Raw genomic sequence first — 22,494 nt, forward strand, 5'->3', positions numbered from 1 at the left:
AAATCCGCTGTTTTCCCTAAAGCACTTTCTATTTTTTCTTTTTTCTTTTTAGGAATGTTCTTAAGAATTCAGATTTTTGAGAAAAAAATATTTGCAACAATTTAATGTTAGACTGTCTTTCAGGTCTTGAAATTAAGATTTTTACATTTTCATAAATCTTTCATGTTGTTTCTAACTGTAACGTTTTGAAGATGCATCAAACTCGCACGAATAAGAAATAAAAATAAGAAATACCAACTATTGTTTTAAAATAAAAAATGACCTTTTAAATTCAAATTTTTGTAAAAAAAAAAAAAAAAAAAAGTTTATGCATGATGTTAGTATTTCTTTATTTTTATTGTAATGCAGTGTTACAGTAATGAGAATCCCAGGCATGCGGACGAATGATCTGAGGTAGATGAAGAATATCAGTGAGGAAATAAACCAGGAACAATCAACAATCTTTGGCATTAAGATTATTAAACTACATTTGAACAAAGTGATTCTCCTATTCATAAAAGTCTTATTGCAATGATAAAAATATCACCATCTGTCATTATACAGTCATCATTATACAGTCATTATACAGTCATCATTACAGCCGTATCATTTCAATAAAAAATAGATGATTTTTTTAAATGTGACTTAAGCATGATTGGAGTTACTGTATATAAAGTAAACAAAGTCAGTTTTAAAGAGTGTTTGTACAAGTTTTATGTGTATATAAAATTTTTACTGTAAATGTTTGAGATCAAAAGCATCACTTGTTACAGAATCACTTTTATTAATGGACCATCGTTTGAATTTAGTTCGTTCTAAATAAATAAACTAATGGGGAAAAAACATTTAAAAAAAAAACTTGGTTAAAAACAACCAACCTTTACTGTTGTCCATACACTGCAAACAAAAAAAGACAAAAATTCACAGTATTTTTGTCTTGTTTTCCAGCACATGTGTGACCCTGGACCACAGAACCAGTCACATGTCACACGGGTTTATCTGTGGCAATAGCCAACAATACATTATATGGCTCAAAATTATCCATTTTTCTTTTCTGCCAAAAATCATTATGATATTAAGATCATGTTCCATGATATTTAGTACATTTTCTACCGTAAATATATAAAACATGTATTTCTGTGAGTGAATGCGGCACAATCCCCAACATAAACACACAACTTGATGACACAAAGATGATTTTCTCAGTTTTTTTTGCACCTTCAGATTCCAGATTTACAAATATTGTCCTGTCCTAACAAACCACACATCACTGGAAAACATATTTATTCAGCTTTCAGATTATGTATAAATCTCAAGTTAAAAAAATGTACCCATGTGACTGGTGTTGTGGTCCAGGGTCACACATATCTAAACATTCTTAAATCAAGAAACATTTACTGGAGAGGCGAAATGACTGAAGATCAATTTAAGTCTAGAAAAATCAGTTAAAATGAAGTGAGTTTGTGCTTAAAACAAGAACTAATATCTGCCAATGGAGTCAGAAATATAATAATTAAGATTATATTTCTGAGTCCAATGGCAGATATTAGCTCTTCTTTTAAAGGGATACTTCACCTCTGGAAAGATGAATGTATATTTAAAATGGGTCATTTATGTAGTAGAAATGTCAAATTATTTTTGAATTTGGAGCTTTCTAGACTGAGAAAAGCCAGAAAATGTATTTTTGGCTTACGTGGATGAAAGACAACAACTCCCAGAATGCACTTGCTTCGCTGCCCTACGAGGCCACTCCCAAGCCACGCCTACCGGTAAGAGCGCGCAATTGAAAACAACAAGGCTAGGCTACTAGTGAGACTCCGTGACGAGTTTGCCTGGGATTTCGAGATTGCCCAAAATGTCCGGGATTCGGCTTTTGCGTTCTACAGTCGCCATTCATTATGTTTACTGTGGCGAGCAGGACGAGGCTGAGGGGCGCGGGAGAACGGGAGGAAGGGAGGGAAGGACGGTCACTCGAAAATACTACAGGATTTCTACTAATACAAAGCTCAATGCTAAATCCTGAAGTATCCCTTTAAACACAAACTCACTTCATTTTGTTCAGTAAACAAGACTTAATATCTTCAGTCATTCTGCTTCTCTAGTAAATCTACCGTGATTTAAGAATGTTTAGATATTAGTGCTGGAAAACAAGACAAACATCAGAAAACGTCATTTTGTGCCGTGTAAACACAGCCAGTGTCACATGACCATCGACTCGCCTGATGGATCGGAGCGTCAGTCACTGCAGGATCGGACCGGGTTGTTCCCGATGATCCCGAGCTCGTATAAGATGGAGAGCGTGGCGAAGAGAATGTAACACACCAGAGACACCAGACCCAGTTTCCAGTCCAGCTTCCATCCGTTGATGTGAACGGCGGAGAAGAGGAAGACGATGGAGAGCAGGAGCGTACACGACATGAAGAGTAAGCCCGAGCTGTTGACCTCCACTGGAGAACTCGTGTCCACGAACACCGTCTGGATGAACCAGGGCAGGCCGAGACACAACATGTCGAAGACGTTCGAGCCCACGATGTTGGACATGGCCATGTCAGCTTTACCTGCGACACACACACACACACACACACACACACACACACACACACACACACACACACACACACACACACACACACACGTCAAGAGTCGGCTTTATTTACACAGCGCTTCACAACACTGATGCTTTACAGGGATAACAGGAAAATAATGTAACAAAGTTTGTTTCTAGAAGAAAATAGCGTCACAGTCCAGCTTAAGTGTGTTCAGTGATGGTGAATGGTCGCTTTAAGGACTACAACAAACGGCTGGTAGGGACTATTCACGGGTTAGTGACATCACTAACCTTAAAATTTACATAAACCCTGCCCCCGAACACGATTTATAGATTATCATGACAGAATATGCTAATCAATGACTAGCATTTCATCATTCAGAAACGTCCTGTTGCTTCTACATGTCACTTCCTCTTGAGTCTCTCCATCTTTGTGTGACTTCGGTTTGGACATAAATGTTTTTGAAATGTTCAGTGCATGTGTGTGTGTGTGTGTGTGTGTGTGTGTGTGTGTGTGTGTGTGTGTGTGTGTGTGTGTGTGTGTGTGTGTGTGTGAGAGAGGTAAAAGAACACAAGCTGTTGAAGCTCCACCCCCCTGTGCCGGGAGCAGCAGCTCATTTGCATTTAAAGGGACACACACAATAACGGTGCATTTTTGCTCACCCTCAAAAAGTGACGATTTTATATATATAATATCTATATAAAAATATCTGTGGGGTATTTTGAGCTATAACTTCACACACACACTCTGGGGACATCAGAGACTTATTTTACATCATGTGAAGGGCATTATACCTCTCCTTTAATATGCATGCGGCTTCATCTTCATTTTTTTTTTTTTTTAACTATTTATTGAATTTTTTTTTTTAACAAAACACTGTTACATAACATTTACTTATGACAAGTAAATAAATATAAAAGGTGGGGAAAAAACGAAAGAAAGAAAAAAGGAAATAGAAAGTTCAAATAAATGCAGAAGTCCCTGACAGCGCTTCAGTAATACACCACAGACCAGTACATTATCTTCCTTCAAGCAAATGTGTTTCAGTAAGTGTTTCACTTCTGTCGAAACAAGTCTGATTTCAACTGCAAATATGCAGTAATTTTCTGTCTAATATATATATCTATATCTGTTTCAGTCTTTGTGTCCATTCTGTCACAGCAGGTTCATCACTTTCATCCAGTTCACAGTGATTATCTTCCTAGCTGCCATTAACAATATATTTTATCATATCATAACAATAGGATTTTTATCAAACTGATCCGAGGGGAAACCATCAAGCAAAAAATATATTTGGTGCATTGATAGATCTCTTCCTAAAACTTTACTAATTTCCCTTTAACCCCCTGCCAATACACTTGTACTTTGTAATATATTATAAATATATTCCCAGAATATATGCACATATATTCCCCCATAATCCTGCTTCGTCTCTATTAAGGAAACTGGACTCTGTCTATCATGCAGCGTCACGCTTTGTGTGAGGTGCAGATTCACGTACTCATCACTGTATATTATATGAATCACTGGCATGGACATCTATGACATCTTTACATCATAGAAGGAAAGTAAGTGCACATGTATATGTTCATTGCTAAAGCACTTTTAGGAAAATTGCCGTCATATATCTCAAATCTCTTAACTTTTGATACAAATAGTTATTGTTCTAGATCTCTATCACACATCCGGTTAAAAGTTCTGAAGGCATCATTAGAATTTGGGAAACGTGCTTTTTCTTTTCATGCTCGCCGGGCCTGGAGCGATCTGAGAGATATTGCCAACTCTGAGTACTCTTAAATGTCTTTAGCAAAATGTCTCTGTGGTTAACTCTATGTGCTGCCATCCTGACCAGGTGTCTCTGGAAGAAGAGTTAGTGGTATCTCAGTGGGATTTACCTGGTTAAATAAAGGATAAATAAATAAACGTGGTCACATGATGTTTGTATGCTTGAGGACGGGTTCTTTACCTTCGCGAGCCACCATCACACTGGCCACGGTGTCGGGAATGCTGGTTCCTGCTGCCAGGAGCGTCATTCCCATGACTGTATCCGGGATTCCCAGCGTCTCACCTGAACAAAACAACAGGGCAGAACTTTACACTCTTAGAAAAAATGTATATGAAACATGAAGAACCCTTTAATATTAAACATATGAAGCGCCTGATGAAACCCTTTAAGGTTCTACATATGAAGCGCCTGACGGAACCCTTTAAGGTTCTACATATGAAGCGCTGGCCTGACGAAACCCTTTAAGGTTCTACATATGAAGCGCCTGACGGAACCCTTTAAGGTTCTACATATGAAGCGCTGGCCTGACGGAACCCTTTAAGGTTCTACATATGAAGCGCATGATGGAACCCTTTAAGGTTCTGAAGCGCCTGATGGAACCCTTTAAGGTTCTACATATGAAGCGCTGGCCTGACGGAACCCTTTAAGGTTCTACATATGAAGCGCATGATGGAACCCTTTAAGGTTCTGAAGCGCCTGACGGAACCCTTTAAGGTTCTACATATGAAGCGCTGGCCTGACGGAACCCTTTAAGGTTCTACATATGAAGCGCATGATGGAACCCTTTAAGGTTCTGAAGCGCCTGACGGAACCCTTTAAGGTTCTACATATGAAGCGCATGATGGAACCCTTTAAGGTTCTACATATGAAGCGCATGATGGAACCCTTTAAGGTTCTACATATGAAGCGCCTGACGGAACCCTTTAAGGTTCTACATATGAAGCGCCTGATGAAACCCTTTAAGGTTCTACATATGAATCGCTGGCCTGACGGAACCCTTTAAGGTTCTACATATGAAGCGCATGATGGAACCCTTTAAGGTTCTACATATGAAGCGCCTGACGGAACCCTTTAAGGTTCTACATATGAAGCGCATGATGGAACCCTTTAAGGTTCTACATATGAAGCGCCTGACGAAACCCTTTAAGGTTCTACATATGAAGCGCCTGACGGAACCCTTTAAGGTTCTACATATGAAGCGCATGATGAAACCCTTTAAGGTTCTACATATGAAGCGCCTGACGAAACCCTTTAAGGTTTTACATATGAAGCTCCTGACGGAACCCTTTAAGGTTCTACATATTAAGCGCATGATGGAACCCTTTAAGGTTCTACATATGAAGCGCATGACGGAACCCTTTAAGGTTCTACATATGAATCGCTGGCCTGACGGAACCCTTTAAGGTTCTACATATGAAGCACATGATGAAACCCTTTAAGGTTCTACATATGAAGCGCCTGATGAAACCCTTTAAGGTTCTACATATGAAGTATACAATACAATGTTTCTTGACAGTTTGAGTGTTATTTTCAGATTTTCTTACACATTATACCATTACTGTATAAGTTTGTGAAATATAAGCTCATTATTAAACAAAATACTTTTTTTCAAAATAAAAATGAATATATTTTAAAAATATCTTGTGATTTTTTTAAATTATGTTTTCTTGGGGTTTCACCATTTGACAACTTGGTGTTGTGGTGTTTTAATATTGGACCAGAGTCCTTTGTGATGTCATTTCCCGGCATCCTGCATGTTACACAACACCTCAAAAATCTGAAGCAGCGCAACTGTTTTCAAAACTGATAATAATCATAAATGTTTCTTGAGCATCAAATCATCATATCAGAATGATTTGTGAAGGATCATGTGACACTGAAGACTGGAGTAATGATGCTGAAAATTCAGCTTTGATCACAGGAATAAATTACACTTTATTATATATTCACATAGAGAACAGATGATTTACATTCTAATAATATTTCAAATTTTTAGTGCATGTTTGATCAAATAAATGCAGCCTTGGTGAGCAGAAGACACTCTGGTAGTATAAATATAAAGCAAATGATCAATTTAAAATTTTTTCGTTTACACTATTTTTAGGTGTCATTGTTACAGTGTAATCATGGTTCGAATTACGTGGGAGCTGAGCTCCCATAGAGAGAGGATGAGCTCCCATGAAAGCAGTAAAATCATACACCTGTGGGGGTCTCTAAAAACCATCAGCACCATTATTTTAAATTACAAATAAAGCACTTTTTCCTTCAAACTACTGTAGCGTGACTTAAAAGATAGGACAAGATGCCAAACACATGGATCTCGCGGGATCTCGGATCGTCATCACACTACATCCTTATGCTTCGCTTTCTGCCAGGACCTTTACTGACTTTTCTCGACTCACAGAAGTGACGTCACCGTCTGATCTAGCAGGAGCATAACCCATCAGGCAAGAAAATCCTTTCAATTAAAGGATATAATCTGTTACTATAAAGAAGATAAAGTTAGTACTTCAATTAATTATGTTGTAAATTTGTTTATTTTGTTTGGAAAAAAGATTTTATTCACAAGCAAAAATTCTCTAAATCGCAGCCTACTTTTCCGCATTTCTTAATTGAAATTGATACATTTCTGAAGTCTTTAAGGTTGATTAAAAACAAGAAGAGAGACAGATTCTTGAAATATTATGATGATATTTTTGACAATACCACTGATGCATAATGTTTCCTCTGTGTATGTCTTATATATATATTTTTTATATATATTTTTTTTTTTTATATGTGAAGCTTTACATATACATGATATAATTTAATTCCTGTAGAAGTTCTATTTGTTCTGTCCTTAAAATCTAATTATTATCTGATACATATTCAATAAAAATTAAAAAAAAAAATTAAATAAAAAAAAACATCAGGCAAGTGTTACTTTAACATAGGCGTAATTTGCGGGTTGGACATGTCCCCCCCCCACCACTTTTTGCTAAGGTCGATATTGTCTCCACCACTTTTGAAACATCTCGCGGCAGTAATATACCAATACAAGTAAATAAAACATCTCCAGTTAACTAACAGAGCATTCGTTTAGTTCGTTTGTTAAATAAGAGGCGATCTAGCGCTGAAATGTGTTTTTGAAATCAAGTGATAAAAGTGCTGGTTTCCGCTGCGATCAGTGGTGCGGTGATCTTTTGTGGCTCGCGCACAGTCTTCACTCGGACGCGCGCTTCAATCCGTTGTGGAGACTCTCTATTCGTTCCAGTGAAATTAGAAAACTAAATGCACACAAACGTGTCTCTGGCTGATATACAACCACTGATAAACATGATGGGTTTTGATAAAAAAAAAGAAAAAAGAAACGATTGGAGTGCGGATTAGAACCCAGAACCCAGAACCTCTGACAGGCTTGGCAAAAGTTCTACCACTGCACCACTTAAAAGCACGTTTAAATATGTCGGATCTATTTATTTATTCACGTGAAAATTATCACCACTAACAACATATATTTGACCTCATTAAACGACAAATTAAACCAAATTTAGGCTACTATTTTTGTGTTAGCAACGGTTTTTTATTAAACATTTTTATTTATTTACATTAGTAAGCTACACAGCGCCTGCTCATAGGCTACTTTTTTTTTTTTTTTTTAAGAGACCCCCACAAAGATGAAATCATAATTCGAACCCTGAGTGTAATTATATATTTAAGTACTGAGTAATATTAATGAACTACATGTACTTACTATAGGGTTAGGGTAGGATTAGGATTTGGTTGAGGGTTAGTTGCATGTAATTATGCATATTTTACTGTATTACTATGGTAAGTACATGTACAACAAGGACACTATAAAATAAAGTGTTACCAAATGTTCAGTGAATTTTGGGGGGAAAAATAGTTTTCCTGCTGAGCGGTCACATGGCAGGCATCCCTGAGCTCTAAAGTTCAAAACTCGCAGCTCTCTCTCCCAGTACCTGCTCTTCAGCGTCGGGCTCTAAAGCTCATGTGAATCTGTGTGACCGTGTGCAGGATAATAATCCTATTATATGCGGCTGCATCACATGGTTTCTCACGGGCCCCGTGGGGTTCAGAGAACGTAGGGGCCGACAGCATCATAATCCTTCAGGATACAGCGCTGGCATTTCAGGAATGGACTCAGGGAACATGTGACCCGTCTGTGTGTGACCCACTCAAACCCTGAACGTCTGCAGTGCGACTAGATGACGACTGAGGCTGGGAACACATGCAGTGATGCTGGATCAATGAGAAATAACGTCAGAAAGAACGAGACAAGACACTGATAAGAGCCGTGCATCCGCAAAATCCACAACACGGCATTGAAATGTTTCAGAAACATGAACAACATGAACAAAAATGACATTATTTAAATCTATAATCGAACAAAAACGACAATATTTAAATCTATAATCGAACAAAAACGACAATATTTAAAGGTATAGCAGAGGATGTTTTACTTCCTGGTGGGTAGTCTAAACTATTGGTCCTCCTAATTGTCAATCATTCTGGTGAATCAATCAAACTTTTCAAAAAGTGGAGAGGGCGGGTCTTATCTAAAATTTGGAAAGATCCTCCGCTATACCTTTAAATCTATAATCGAACAAAAACAAAAATATTTGAATCTCTAAATGGAACAAAAACAAAAATATTTAAATCTCTAAATGGAACAAAAACGACAATATTTAAATCTATAATCGAACAAAAACAAAAAAATTTAAAACTAGAATCGAAAAAACCCCAAACATTTAAATATCTTAATGGAATTAAATCTCTTAATTGCCTTGATCTCTCAGTAGTTTTTGAGTCACTGCTGCACTGATATTGTTCTAGACAACACTATAAATACTGTATCTATATCTAAATCCAGAGGAGCACTCGTATCATGGTTATATATCCTCATATCGACCAGCTCTGAAACACATTCTCTGAGGGTACGTTTACATGACAACGACACGCTTAAAAGTTTCTCCTTTTGAGTTTTTCGAGTAGACGACACCATTGTCAAAACGATCCCCATTCACACGGATCCACGAAAATGACTAAAACCGCTGTATTCTGCGGCCAGGCCAGTAGATGGCGATGACACACTATAGACTGAACACGTAATCCGCATGTGCATGATGTCATCGTCTTCAGAGATTCATGTTTTTGTTGTTTACAAGGTGACCGTTTTCAAAAGTTTGCGTTTTCAAGCTCCCAAAACGCCGCTGTTGTGTAAACGAACAGCCAAAACGTTTTTAGTTGGAAACGGTGTCGTGTAAACAGCCCGACTTTCCGTAAAGATGCTTTGAAAAAATGTGTATTGCGAAAAGTGCTACGCAAATAAATTAGATTTAACTTGTCGATCCTGTAGCTCGTCTGGCTGATCATGACGCTTGCAATGCAAAGGTTGTGGGTTTGATTCCCAGAACACACACAGACACACACACACGCGGGTCCACCAGATGAACAAATGCTTCCACAGAATAAAAGCAAACAAAAGCACTCTTACCCACGACAGTGACCATCCACACCAGGACGTATGTGAAGGCGGAGATCCACACGGCAGACATCAGGAACGTGATCATGTACCATTTCTTCCAGAAGCGTCTCCTGCAGTCGGGAATGGTCAGGAACAACAAGACGATGACCGGCAGAGACAAAACCCAGAGGATCCGCTTCAGGTCGTGTTCGGGCATCGTGAACACACTCTTCTGCTCTGAGAGAGAAATGTGCAAACGTGAGGCTGCCAGAAGGCTCTTTGGGAACCCCCAAAAAATGTATGCCATCGCTGCAAAAACACCCTTTTGAAACCTTTATTTTTAAGATCCCCAAAATTGTAACAGAAACAGATGCAACAGAAAATCACAAAAGCAGGTTTGTGACCTCATCACGTACCTTGTCCGATCTCGTTGAGGCCGTGCAGGCTGAGCGAGAGCTGGGAATAGCCGGAGTCGTCCTGGAAGATGCCGCTGTCGGCTCGAGAGCGCCGGTGAACTCGCAGACTGCCGTCGCTCCATCCCACCAGCGGCTGCTCCTCGCTGGAGGCGGAGCTCTTGCTCACACACACACAACACGGGCTGAAGCGCTGCATCACGTACTCGCTGATCCTCAGGTCGAAGCACAGCACCAGCACATACACACCGTACACCAGCAGGAGACACGCGCCGTCATACCTGAACACACATCAGAGTCTGCATTTAAATGTGTGTTAGCAGTGTGTGGACACAACCACAGTACAATGAAGAAAATGCATTCACTTCTTTTTTTTTCATCCTCAAAAAGTCTAAACACTCTCAATGATCAAGCCATTTGGATTTTCTGAGCAATATGATGTCATATTGCTCATGCTCCGCCCACGACTGCTGACGGACTGTCCCGTATTAGCATATTTCCCGTATTAGCATATTTCCACTAGTTGCTCATTATCATTTAAAGAGACATGCACCTCATTATCATTTAAAGAGACATGCACTGAAACGGGTCGCTGTGAACAGAGCTGTTCTTGAGGAGGTGAAAGGGTGTTTTACACAAACATTGAGGAATTTTAACCAAAGAATGTTACAAACTTTACATGAAGACCCTAAAGAATCACGCCAACTTGTGAAAAATGGGCATCCGATGACCCTGTTAAGGTCCTTGCACATTGAGTCTTGTTCGAAACTTTCGGACGTTAAAAAATAAATACGACCTCACGTTGTGTCAATCACATTTAGAATGTTTAGATTTATGGCTTTGATTTTCTCACAGTTTTAGAGTAAAACATGTTTTTGAAAATAGTATTTTTGCACATTTTTCATAAAAATAAACGCAAAATTCTGTAACTTTTTTTCAAGTTCACATTTTAAAACTTTTTTCACTTCAGCAATAATCTGCCAAGTGTCGTCTTTGAGAAGAGATCAAACTTCAGTCAGTGAGCATTTAAGATTTACCACAGTTTAAGTTGGAAATTTATTCGTCAGGTCTATGCTCAAAAAGTGAATAAATGGATTATAAATACAGCGTAAATATAATTTAAAGGAACACGCCGACTTTTTGTAAGTTTATCTTATTCCCCATATCCCCCAGAGTTAGATAAGTCCACACACACCCTTTCTCATCTCCGTGCGTGCCGTAACTCTGTCTGACGCACCCACCGCTAGCCTAGCTTAGCACAAAGACTGGAGGTAAGCGGCTCCAGCTAGCATACTGCACCCAATAAGTGACAAAATAACGCCAACATTTTCCTATTTACATGTTGTGATGTGTATAGTCACAGCGTGTACGAATAACAAGGTCACATGAGACACAGCCGTCTTCTAACCGTACAGATACTGGGAACTATATTCTCAGAAGGCGAAGCACTGCTACTTCTGCGGAGTGATTTGTGTCTTTGTGCTAAGCTAGGCTAGCGGTGGGTGCGTCAGACAGAGTTACGGCACGCACGGAGATGAGAAGGGTGTGTGTGGACTTATCTAACTCTGGGGGATATGGGGAATAAGATAAAGTCCCAAAAAATCAAACTAAACTTAAGTATAATACATTCATTTAATTGAAATAAAAAATTTATTTCGGTCATTTTTGACCAACATGCGAAGACGAGCACCAGAGGGTTTAGAGTGCAGTCACCAAAATTATAATAAACAGATGAAACAGAAAAGCAGAAAAATACATGGACTACACGTTAAAAATAAATACAACCTCACGTTGTGTCAGTCACGCTTACACACTGCCTCCGAAACTTTCATCCGTCATAAAAAAATACGGATCGTGTTCGATTTTCTGTTTTCCGCATCCGTAGCTCAAGCAGTTTGAGAGGAGTTTTAGGAGGTCCAGATGTGAGTTTCAGTGCAGCTTCAAAGTCTCGACACGATCCAGCCGAGGAATAAGAGTCTTATCTAGACAAACCAGCCGACATTTTATAAAGAAATAAACATTTATATACTTTATAACCACAGATGCTGGTCTTGCTCTCGCTGTGATGAGACACACATTACGAAATGTAGAGAAGAGAGAAAAACTCAATCTCAGTTTCTCCTCCAACTTCAAAATCGTCCGACATCGTTGTTTTACCTTTTATTTATTTGTTTCTTTGTAAATGGCGTTTGACTCTGTCTTTGCATGTTCTCTTAGTAAACACTGGGTCTGTTCTTACGCCTACGTCACGCTTGACCTTTCACCCTGATGACGTAATGTGTGTCTCATCACAGCGAGAGCAAGACCAGCATCTGTGGTTATAAAGTATATAAATGTTGATTTCTTTATAAAATGTCGGCTGGTTTGTCTAGATAAGACTCTTATTCCTCGGCTGGATCGTGTCGAGACTTTGAAGCTGCACTGAAACTCACATCTGGACCTTCGACCCGTTGGACTCCATTGAAGTCACTATATGGAGGAAATCCTGGAACGTTTTCCTCAAAAACCTTCATTTCTTTTCCACTGAAGAAAGAAACACATGAACATCTTGGATGACGTGGAGGAGAGTAAATGATCAGGAAATTTTTATTCTGAAGTGAACTAATCCTTTAATGGAACCATTAGCAAAACATTCTCAGAACGTATTAATGTTAGCATCACAGACTCACCAGTAAACTCTGTTATCTGAGATTATGGCGATGACTGCGGCGACGCTGATGGCGTATGCGAGACAGTCTCTGAATAACGGCCAGCATGTGAGACGAGCCGTCTGAACAGAGCAAACACACACACACACACACAGGTGAGATACAGAGACAATAGACACACGCTGACAGCACATTAATATCCCAGACAGCAACATAAGGGGCTTTCGCACCGGGTAGTTCTAGGAACTAGCCACCAGGGTTTACGATCATTCAAACACGTTATTAGATAGAACTGTTAAACATAGAAAGTAGAAAGTGATGAAGAGTTATTAGCGTATGGCGTGTGTTTGATGTCCAGTGTTGATGAGCAGAAATACATAATCATGTTTCTCTTGATCTCCTCAAAGTTCTGTTGGATTTTCTCCTCAGTGTAAAGATGGAGAGCTCCATCTATCACTGTTTTACATGTTCATAGAGTTAGTTTGTGGAGTAAATATATAGGCTATAATCTGTGTTTACACAGCCTTTTTAATAATGGCGTGTGCTGGTGTTTTGCGTGCGTTCGGCCAATCAGAGAACACTAACGTCACTGTAGTTCCTATTGCGCTGGTTTAGACCGACTCTGAAGTACGAGTAAAGTAGTTCTTCCAAAAGGAGTTCCTAGAACTAGAATCGTTAATACCGAAATCCACCAATAGTTCTAGGAACTATGAAAAGCTTCCTCCGGTGCGAAAGCCCCTAAAGTGTCGGCTCACATCCGGTACATGTGGATTCCTCGCGTGCCGGATGTGTGCCGGACGTGGGCCGACACTGTGGGGGTGTCTGGGTAATGATGATGTCACACACCACAGAGGTCAGGAGGCCACACGCCGCACAGATGCACAGGAGGTTGTACACGGCCGATCCCATGATGGTGCTCACGCCGATATCTCCTTTAGTCACGAACACACCTGAGGAGGAACGCATTCAAACACACCGGGAAATCAGACGGACATTCCAGATGAAGGGAGGTTTTTGCTTGCAAGACACAACATACAATCACCTGTTCACAGAGATGGGAAATCTAGTGCGTTACCTCATTATCCCCAAATTAAAAGTAAAGAATGATCTACACCACAGTTATGCTGGATGCATGCGGATGTTGACCAGAAATATAACCTTTCTGGAACATGGCATTGATGGAGATCCAGATTTTAGGATATGAAATACCAAGAAATTTCATTACATTGTATCTTGGAAACACCACGCACTCAGTGTTGAGAGGAGATGAATATCTTGTAAGAAGAGTATTACAAGGCATTGCTGTAAGCCGGACATCCCCTTACTTGGAGAATAGATAGATATTGTAATAGAAATATGGAATATGGAATATGGAAGAATTGACTTTTATTTTGAGACTTAAAAAGGACTTATTTCTAAAATACTGGAAGAAATGGATTGAGTACAGTAATGTAAACAATCAATGACTATATGTGAATCTATACTTGCTGACAAAACAGAATGTATACCCCCTGTTCTAGAGTTTGCTCTTTCTTTTTTGTCTTTCTAAATGTTGTATGCTTGAAAAATCAATCAATAAAAATACAGTAAAAAAAAGAAATCAAAAAGAAATCAAAATGATTATCATTATAGTGTTAATAATCTTGAATGAGAATCAGTTCCTCTTGCAGCATCTCTTCTCTTCTCTGACGACGAGGGCGGGGCTTTAACCTGTCACTCACATGAGATCAGCCCATGGCAAACCACAACCATCCAATCAATTCCACACGGACACAATCAAGCCCCACCCACAAAAATTTGGAAATTTAATGTTCAGGTCTATGCTCAAAAAGTGAATAAATACAGCGTAAATATAATTTAGTACCATAAAATTCCCTAAAAATACAAAATATGAAATAAAAAAACATTATCGAACTAAAATATAGTACGTTCATTTCATTGAAATAAAATAAACAATTCTGTCATTTTTGACCGACGGAAAACACCAGAGATGTTAAAGAGATGTAATTTGAGATATTTCTATCCTGTTGGCAGAAGATTACCTAGAAAGGCAGTTACGAGTTCTGGCGCCGAACTTCCCGCTGCCATGAAAGTGGCTCCAGCGACATCTTGTGAAAGACCGAGACCTGAAACACAACCAGATCCAATCAAATCCCACTCGGACACACTGCCGGATGACTAACCCATAACCCTTAACCCATAACCCCATAAACCCAACCCATAACCCATAACCCATAACCCCAACCCATAACCCATAATCCTTAACCCATAATCCATAAACCCATAACCCCATAAACCCAACCCATAACCCATAAACCCAACCCATAACCCCATAAACCCAACCCATAACCCATAACCCTTAACCCATAATCCATAAACCCATAACCCCATAAACCCAACCCATAACCCATAACCCCAACCCATAACCCCATAACCCCAACCCATAACCCCATAAACCCAACCCATAACCCATAATCCATAAACCCATAACCCCATAAACCCAACCCATAACCCATAACCCCAACCCATAACCCCATAACCCCAACCCATAACCCCATAAACCCAACCCATAACCCATAATCCATAAACCCATAACCCCATAAACCCAACCCATAACCCATAACCCCAACCCATAACCCCATAAACCCAACCCATAACCCATTACCCATAACCCATGAACCCATAACCCCATAAACCCAACCCATAACCCCAACCCATAACCCATAACCCCAACCCATAACCCATAATCCATAAACCCATAACCAGATCTCTAACAGCTTACGCTCGCTGATGACCTCCAGAGACGGCAGGAAGTAATCATCACACACGATGGAGACGGCCAGAAGCATGTAGAAGATGATCATGAAGTAAATCAGGATCCCTCCGTCTTTCCTCTCCTGAAGCGTGAAGAATCCCTCGGGAAACTCAGAGGACTGAGGTGGGATGCATTCGCTCGCATTTTCTGCAAAACACACACAGATCTCCATTATCAGCCGTTGTGTTTGAGTCTTGAGTTCTGGCCCACATTCAGCTTTCTGACACAAAACATCTGTGTTTAACATCTTACAAATGTTAGATCAATATATTGCTTTATGTGATTATGTGATTTTCACAATGTTTTGAAGCAAAAAATTCTAGGCTACAAGATCCAGTTCTCAAAACTCTCGTGAATAAATATTAATTCTGGGTTTTATGGCCTTATTTCAGAGACTTTACAGGTAACAGAAATAAGCAAATGTTAAAACACCACTTTAACCCTCTGGTGCTCTTCGTCATTCTTGACAGAAAAATTGTACATTTATTTATTTCTTTATTTTTTACTTGATGGGAATAGTACAAAACTTAGTAAAGGTTTTGGCACTTGCTGTGTGAACACACAAAAAAAATCATGGACATCATTTGAGAAGGTTTAAGACAATATTCAGTGTTCATATTACTGATTTAACCGCACTGATGCACTATATATACATACTATATATATATGTATAGACTCAGATGAGAACAGAAGTTTATTTGAAGTTTCCGACATTAACACTGTTGTTTTCCTCTATATTAAGCAGCTTTGAGACCGTCTGTGTTGCATAAAGCGCTACAGAAATAGAGTTCAGTCAGTCTCTGACTCTCAAACGAATCTCAACATGAATCAGTCTCTCTCACTCACCGACATCCCGACGGACTCTGGGAGAAGCCGAACCCGGAAAACTCTTTCCCACGCAGAAGACGAGATGAACCGCTGCGAATATAAGCAGAACTACAGCGACGATACACAGCAGAACGTCCCTGCGCTTCTCCCGGTGAAGAAGTGTGTGTTTCCTCATCGTTCCCACCGATTACTGATGCTTGAGGAGGTTCATGGAGCTGTCGGTGTGTGTGTGTGTGTGTGTGTGTGTGTGTGTGTGTGTGTGTGTGTGTGTGTGTGTGTGTGTGTGTGTGTCACAAGACTCATTATTCTGCATAAACGAGTCTCAAGCCTTCAGGCCTGAAGCAGTTTGACAAATACAAATGTTATCATGCAGAATGATGTGCCTCTTAAGCAGATAAATCCATTCTTTGCACAAATTAAATCTGTGCACATCATTTATGGCCCACACTTACATACAGGACTCTGAAATATTCATATTTTGAGAAATGTCCTCATGTTTTCTTGCTGGATGTGATCGGATGGATTTGGTCTGACTTCTAAATATCTAAAGCACCAAATATGATCATCTCCATCCTCACATTTAAAAGGCAACTATATATTTTTATGCATAAAGACCTAATTATTACTGTGTATGTGTGTAATATTATTTGGAAAATATTTTGTTTCAATATCTGCAATATATATAATATCAATATATGCTGCATCGTTGCATTCTTTCCTACTCACCGAATTTTAGATGGAATATTTATTTAAATAAAAATTAAATGATCTATTTTAATACATTTATTTTTTTAGTCAAATGTATTATTTATTTTAAAAAAAAATTTTCAATCAAATTGATTTATTTCAATAATGTTTTTTATTTATTTTAATCAATTTTTTTTGTTTATTTACATCAATTTTGATTTATTTATTTATTTATTAATTATTATGATTTCTTTCAGCATTTTTTTTAAAACAAATGTTTTTATTTTAGTCATGTTTTATTATTGTAATAAAAAGTTATTTATTTACATAAAATGTTTATTTCAAATATTTATTTTTCATCTTTTTTATCTTTTATCATGTTTAATTTATTTATTTACATCATTGCATTTTTTCTACTAACTATACTGTTACATGTATCATTTATTAATACAATTTCATTTATTTTATCAACTTATTTTAATAAAATATTTTAGTTTATTCATTTTATTTTTCTTTACATAAAATTGTCTATTTATTTATCATTATAAATGTATTCATTTTAATCAGATTTATTAACTTATTTAAATGCATATTTATCCAATTATTTAAATAAATAATAGATAAATAAATCTGATTAAAATAAATCATCTGAAATCTGATTAAAATGAAAAAATATTTATTATTTATTTATCTTTATAAATGTATTCATTTTAATCAGATTTATTAACTTATTTGTTGAAAAAAATATTTATTCAATTATTTAAATACATTTTTTATTATAAATAATCAAATGTATTCATGCTACAGTAGTTTAATCTTACTCTTCCCAAACCCCTGATTCTTCTGAAGATTCACTCACATCAACAGAATTCCACTTTAGACTTTATTCAGGTTTATAATGAGTAAAAATATACAGCTCAACGGTTCTCAACGAGTATGAAGATGTTCAACAAATCTGTTTCAAAACTACAAAAATGAATGTGTTCAAAATATAAATACACGCTAGTACAATAAATCATACGAATGCCTGTGATCATGTCAGCTCAAAGCTCTTTTCATTTGTGTTGTTATTATTATGGAGCTAAAATTGTCTCAAAATTAATCTTCTTGATTCAAAGCTCTGATGATTGGCTGGACGGAAAACTCACATCTGATTGGCTAAAGGAAAGCCTCAAACATTCAGAAATGAGCTTCGCATTTCTGAATCTAATATTGTGAACATGAATCAGTTTGTGAATATATAAACTTTGTTTGTGAATGTGAATAAGCTTACACATGTGAGTCGTATTATGTAAATACATCATTTTTAGGTTATTAAAATCCCGCTGTGGTGAAAATCCAGCTTTTAATGTAGTTTGTGTCTATGTGGTGTGTTTAATATGCTTTAAGACAAAGCATGTGTAAGTTCATAAGTCGACAGCATTGCTGAGTATTTCCTCCTTAAAACTGCAGTGAACCAAAGACAGTCTCAAAAACACGCTTTGAAATCGCTGGTGTTTCTGACGTCACAAACTACCTTGTAACCAATCAGATCAACGTGTGATCGTCAACCAGTGGATCTCTGAGCTGAGTGAGTGAGTGGTGGCGGGGCTCATTTGCATATTCATAGACACGCGCATACTAAATGAGGCAAGGGTGTCGAGTTACAGTCAAGATGATTTAAGGCATGAAGACATTTTTTTCAAGGAAAAAAAGTTTAAATGTGTCATTTTGGTGATTAAGATGAGTTTTAACAGGACTTTTAATTCTCGTTTAATGTTCTCTGACATCATTGAAATGTTACTTTTGGACGTTCTGACGCGAGTAGCAACATTTAAAAAATGTCAGACGAACATTCAACATAAACGACGTACAGATAATGTTTTAGCGCTAACGTTTTGAGAACATCATTAAACACCAGATAACTTTGAACGAACGTTATATTAACGTTACAGGAAGAACGTTAACTTTGGGAGCGTTCCCTGTTAGCTGAGATCTGACTGCTGTGTTTCTGAACTGAGGAACCGGATCTGAACACGTTCACACTGCAGTTTTAGGGAATTCCACGACTGAATTCAGATTAAATCCACGCAGTGTGAACAGAACTGAACAGAACTGGCTGTTAATACAGTGACACACACTCCGTGTATTTTCCCTGTGTTTCGTCCAGTTCGTGACACTGACACACACGGCACCTGCTGTGATCCTGGCGAGATCTCTAGGGTTTCAGATGCTGGGTTTGGGTTCCGGCCGGAGAACCACAGACGAGGTTCAGCGGGTTCTCCCGAGCGGTTGGTCTGTAATGTCTCTCGCTCTGGGAGGGAGTCCGTGTTCGAGGCGGTGGATGTCCTCAGGGTCGGCGTCTCGTGTTCTCCGCACGCCTGCAGGACGCACAACACGCCGTCTGATAGTAGTCGTACACGCAGAGACGGGCCTGGACCACCACGTTACAGTTGAAGTATTTATCACCACACTTTTCATCTGCAAAACAAAGAAATTAAACACATACTCACCAAATCATGTTCAGGTCACAGCATAAAAAAAATACATATATTTTTTATTTAAATATATATATTTAAATATTTATTTTAAATTTCTACATGCAAAATCCAGTTTATATATATAAACATATACATATACATATATATACACACACACAGCATTTTTATTTATTTAAAAACAAATATATATATATATAATTATATATATTATTGTAATATATTCATATATAGTTCATATATATATATATACACACATTTTCTACATACAAAGTAGTTTATATAAATACATTTTTTATAAATGTATTTAAAAAACAAATATATATATAATTATATATAATATTGATATATATATATATTAGATGCAAAATACAGTTAATATACATAATATAATAATATTAATATAATCTATACATATATACATATATACTGTATCTTTACATTTTTAGATGCAAAATACAGTTAATATATATTATAATAATTTTTATATATATATATATATATATATATATATATATATATATATGTACTTGAATTTTCTACATGCAAATATATATATATATATCTTTTTTTTTACTTTTCAAAAAAGTTTGCAAAATACAGTTTATATAAAAAATATAATAATGTTCTATATGCAAAATAGTGTTTCTTTTGATTTTGGGTAAATGTAACATATGCCACTTAATATTCATATATTCACGAAGGAACTGACCAATCAGAGGAAGGCAGGGCTCAGGGTTACACTCCTCCCTCTCGTGGGGCTTCAGTGTTTGCTCACAGCGGTCACTGCTGGTCATGTGATCATCAGAGCGACTGCTGGTCATATGATCATCAGAGAGACTGCTGGTCATGTGATCATTAGAGAGATTGCTGGTCATGTGATCATTAGAGAGACAGCGCACCTCTCGCACACGGTAACCGGACTCACACGACTTCGAGCACTGGATACATGCAAACATCAACACAGAACAACAATTATATATATTAACTCATATTTCTCTCGGGTTAATGCAGGACATGGACACTATTAGACACAGTATTATGGATATGAATCTATGTAAGTGTAAGACACTGTATGGTAATAGGACGTTTGAATATACAGGTGCGTGTCACTCAGTGGACGTGTGTGTGTGTGTGTCTGTGTGTGTGTGTTTCTCAGTGGGTGTGGATGTGTGTCTTAGTGGATGTGTGTGTGTGTCTCTGTGTGTGTATGTCTCAGTGGGTGTGGATGTGTGTGTGTGTGTGTGTGTGTGTGTGTGTGTGTGTGTGTGTGTGGGTGTGTGTGTGTGTGTGTGTGTGTGTGTGTGTGTGTGTGTGTGTGTGTGTGTGTGCGTGTGTGTGTGTCTCACCGCGCTCCAGTCGGTGTGGAACCACTTTGCTGCGCAGGTTTTGATGAAGCAGTTCTTCTGGCTGATTGGTCGGTCTAGAGACGAACACTCGAACGCCGGCATCACCGAGAAACCCTCGTCTGAGCTCATCAGACACACCACTGCCCTGTGCTGACTGCCCACGCCACACTCCGCTGAGCACTGACATACACACGCACACAGACACACACACACACGCACGCACACGCACACACGCACACGCACGCACACACACACACGCACGCACACACAAGCACACACGCACACGCACACACACGCACACACGCACACGCACACACGCACGCGCACACACGCACGCACACACACGCACACACACGCACACACACGCACGCACACACACACACACACGCACGCACACGCACGCACACGCACACACCACGCACACACACGCACAGTCGCACACGCACAGTCGCACACGCACAGTCGCACACGCACAGTCGCACACGCACAGTCGCACACGCACAGTCGCACACGCACAGTCGCACACGCACGCACACACATTTTAGCAAGTCTTTATTTTGATTGTTTTATTTTACAATCATTTATATTAATTTAGCATTTTTTATAATTTAACGTATTTTGTTAAGTCCAGGGCCCTGATCTGATCAGCACAGGGTTATCCTGAGGGCCGTACCTGAGTCCAGGGCCCGGTGACCCACTCGGTGTGGCTCTCACAGGGGCCGCTGTTGCAGGACTGAGTCTCGACCGGCCGATCGGACCCGCAGTTCTCCAGAGGCAGAGCGCTGGTGTGATCGCTGAGACACACGACACTACGAGTCCGCAGACCCACGCCACAGTCCGCAGAGCACTGCCGAACACACACACACACACACGAGAGTCAGCGCAGACACACACACACCTGATCACAAACTAGAGCTGCACGATTAATCGCAATGAAACCGCACGCGTTTTGGCAGAGGCTGCGATTATTTTATGCACAGTTTGTCTGTGATCGGTAGTAAATACTCCTCCATCTGAACACCAGAGGGCGTCACACACACACACACACACACATATCCCTCTGAACACCAGAGGGCGTCTCACACACACACACACACACACACACACACATCCCTCTGAACACCAGAGGGCGTCTCACACACACACACACACACACACACACACACACACACACACACACACATCCCTCTGAACACCAGAGGGCGTCTCACACACACACACACACACACCAAATATGCCCCGCAGAAGTACAATAACACACATCACTCCAGGAAACCCCTATGAGCTTCACACTCTCTGTATCTGAACAAACAGAAGACTGAAACGCTTTGATTAAACATGAGTAATAAACACACGACTGCCTTATTCTGTGTCAGAAGCTCATCATCTCACAGAAGGAGGAGCTCAGCTGTCCTTATGAAGTGAGTTTGGAGGAAAAGCGTGTTATTAATGTTGTCTTTTGTTGGACAAGAGGTTCATAAATGCTTCTCATGTCT

At 38.9% G+C, this 22,494-nt stretch overlaps 2 protein-coding genes and 2 long non-coding RNA genes across 4 annotated transcripts in view; 2 read left to right on the forward strand and 2 right to left on the reverse strand.

Moving 5' to 3' along the window:
- Positions 1-22,494, forward strand: part of LOC309507966 — a 113,590-nt gene that overhangs the window by 60,032 nt on the left and 31,064 nt on the right. The window lies entirely within an intron of this gene.
- Positions 287-17,207, reverse strand: slc24a5 (solute carrier family 24 member 5). The gene is made up of 9 exons (XM_082182361.1): positions 16,504-17,207; positions 15,625-15,804; positions 14,885-14,968; positions 13,689-13,792; positions 12,864-12,964; positions 10,198-10,475; positions 9,812-10,018; positions 4,495-4,596; positions 287-2,537 (listed from the first exon to the last, which is right to left on the reverse strand). Exons 1-9 carry the CDS (start codon positions 16,658-16,660, stop codon positions 2,215-2,217), a joined length of 1,536 nt encoding a protein of 511 aa, XP_082038487.1. The 5' UTR covers positions 16,661-17,207; the 3' UTR covers positions 287-2,214.
- Positions 4,838-5,109, forward strand: LOC309507964. The gene is made up of 3 exons (XR_014209327.1): positions 4,838-4,892; positions 4,963-4,998; positions 5,069-5,109. It is a non-coding gene; the product is annotated as an uncharacterized lncRNA (long non-coding RNA).
- thsd4 (thrombospondin type 1 domain containing 4) overlaps positions 18,042-22,494 on the reverse strand; it is a 50,584-nt gene continuing 46,131 nt past the window's right edge. Inside the window, exons 15-18 of the mRNA XM_082182335.1 lie at positions 21,672-21,845; positions 20,999-21,178; positions 20,362-20,590; positions 18,042-19,632 (exon numbers count right to left, since the gene is read on the reverse strand). Coding sequence (XP_082038461.1) covers positions 19,502-19,632; positions 20,362-20,590; positions 20,999-21,178; positions 21,672-21,845 — 714 coding nt within the window. The 3' untranslated portion in view covers positions 18,042-19,501. The remainder of the gene's footprint in view (positions 19,633-20,361; positions 20,591-20,998; positions 21,179-21,671; positions 21,846-22,494) is intronic.

The sequence above is a fragment of the Leuciscus leuciscus genome, assembly GCF_965113295.1.
Source record: "Leuciscus leuciscus genome assembly, chromosome: 10".
NCBI classification, from domain to species: Eukaryota; Metazoa; Chordata; class Actinopteri; order Cypriniformes; family Leuciscidae; genus Leuciscus; species Leuciscus leuciscus.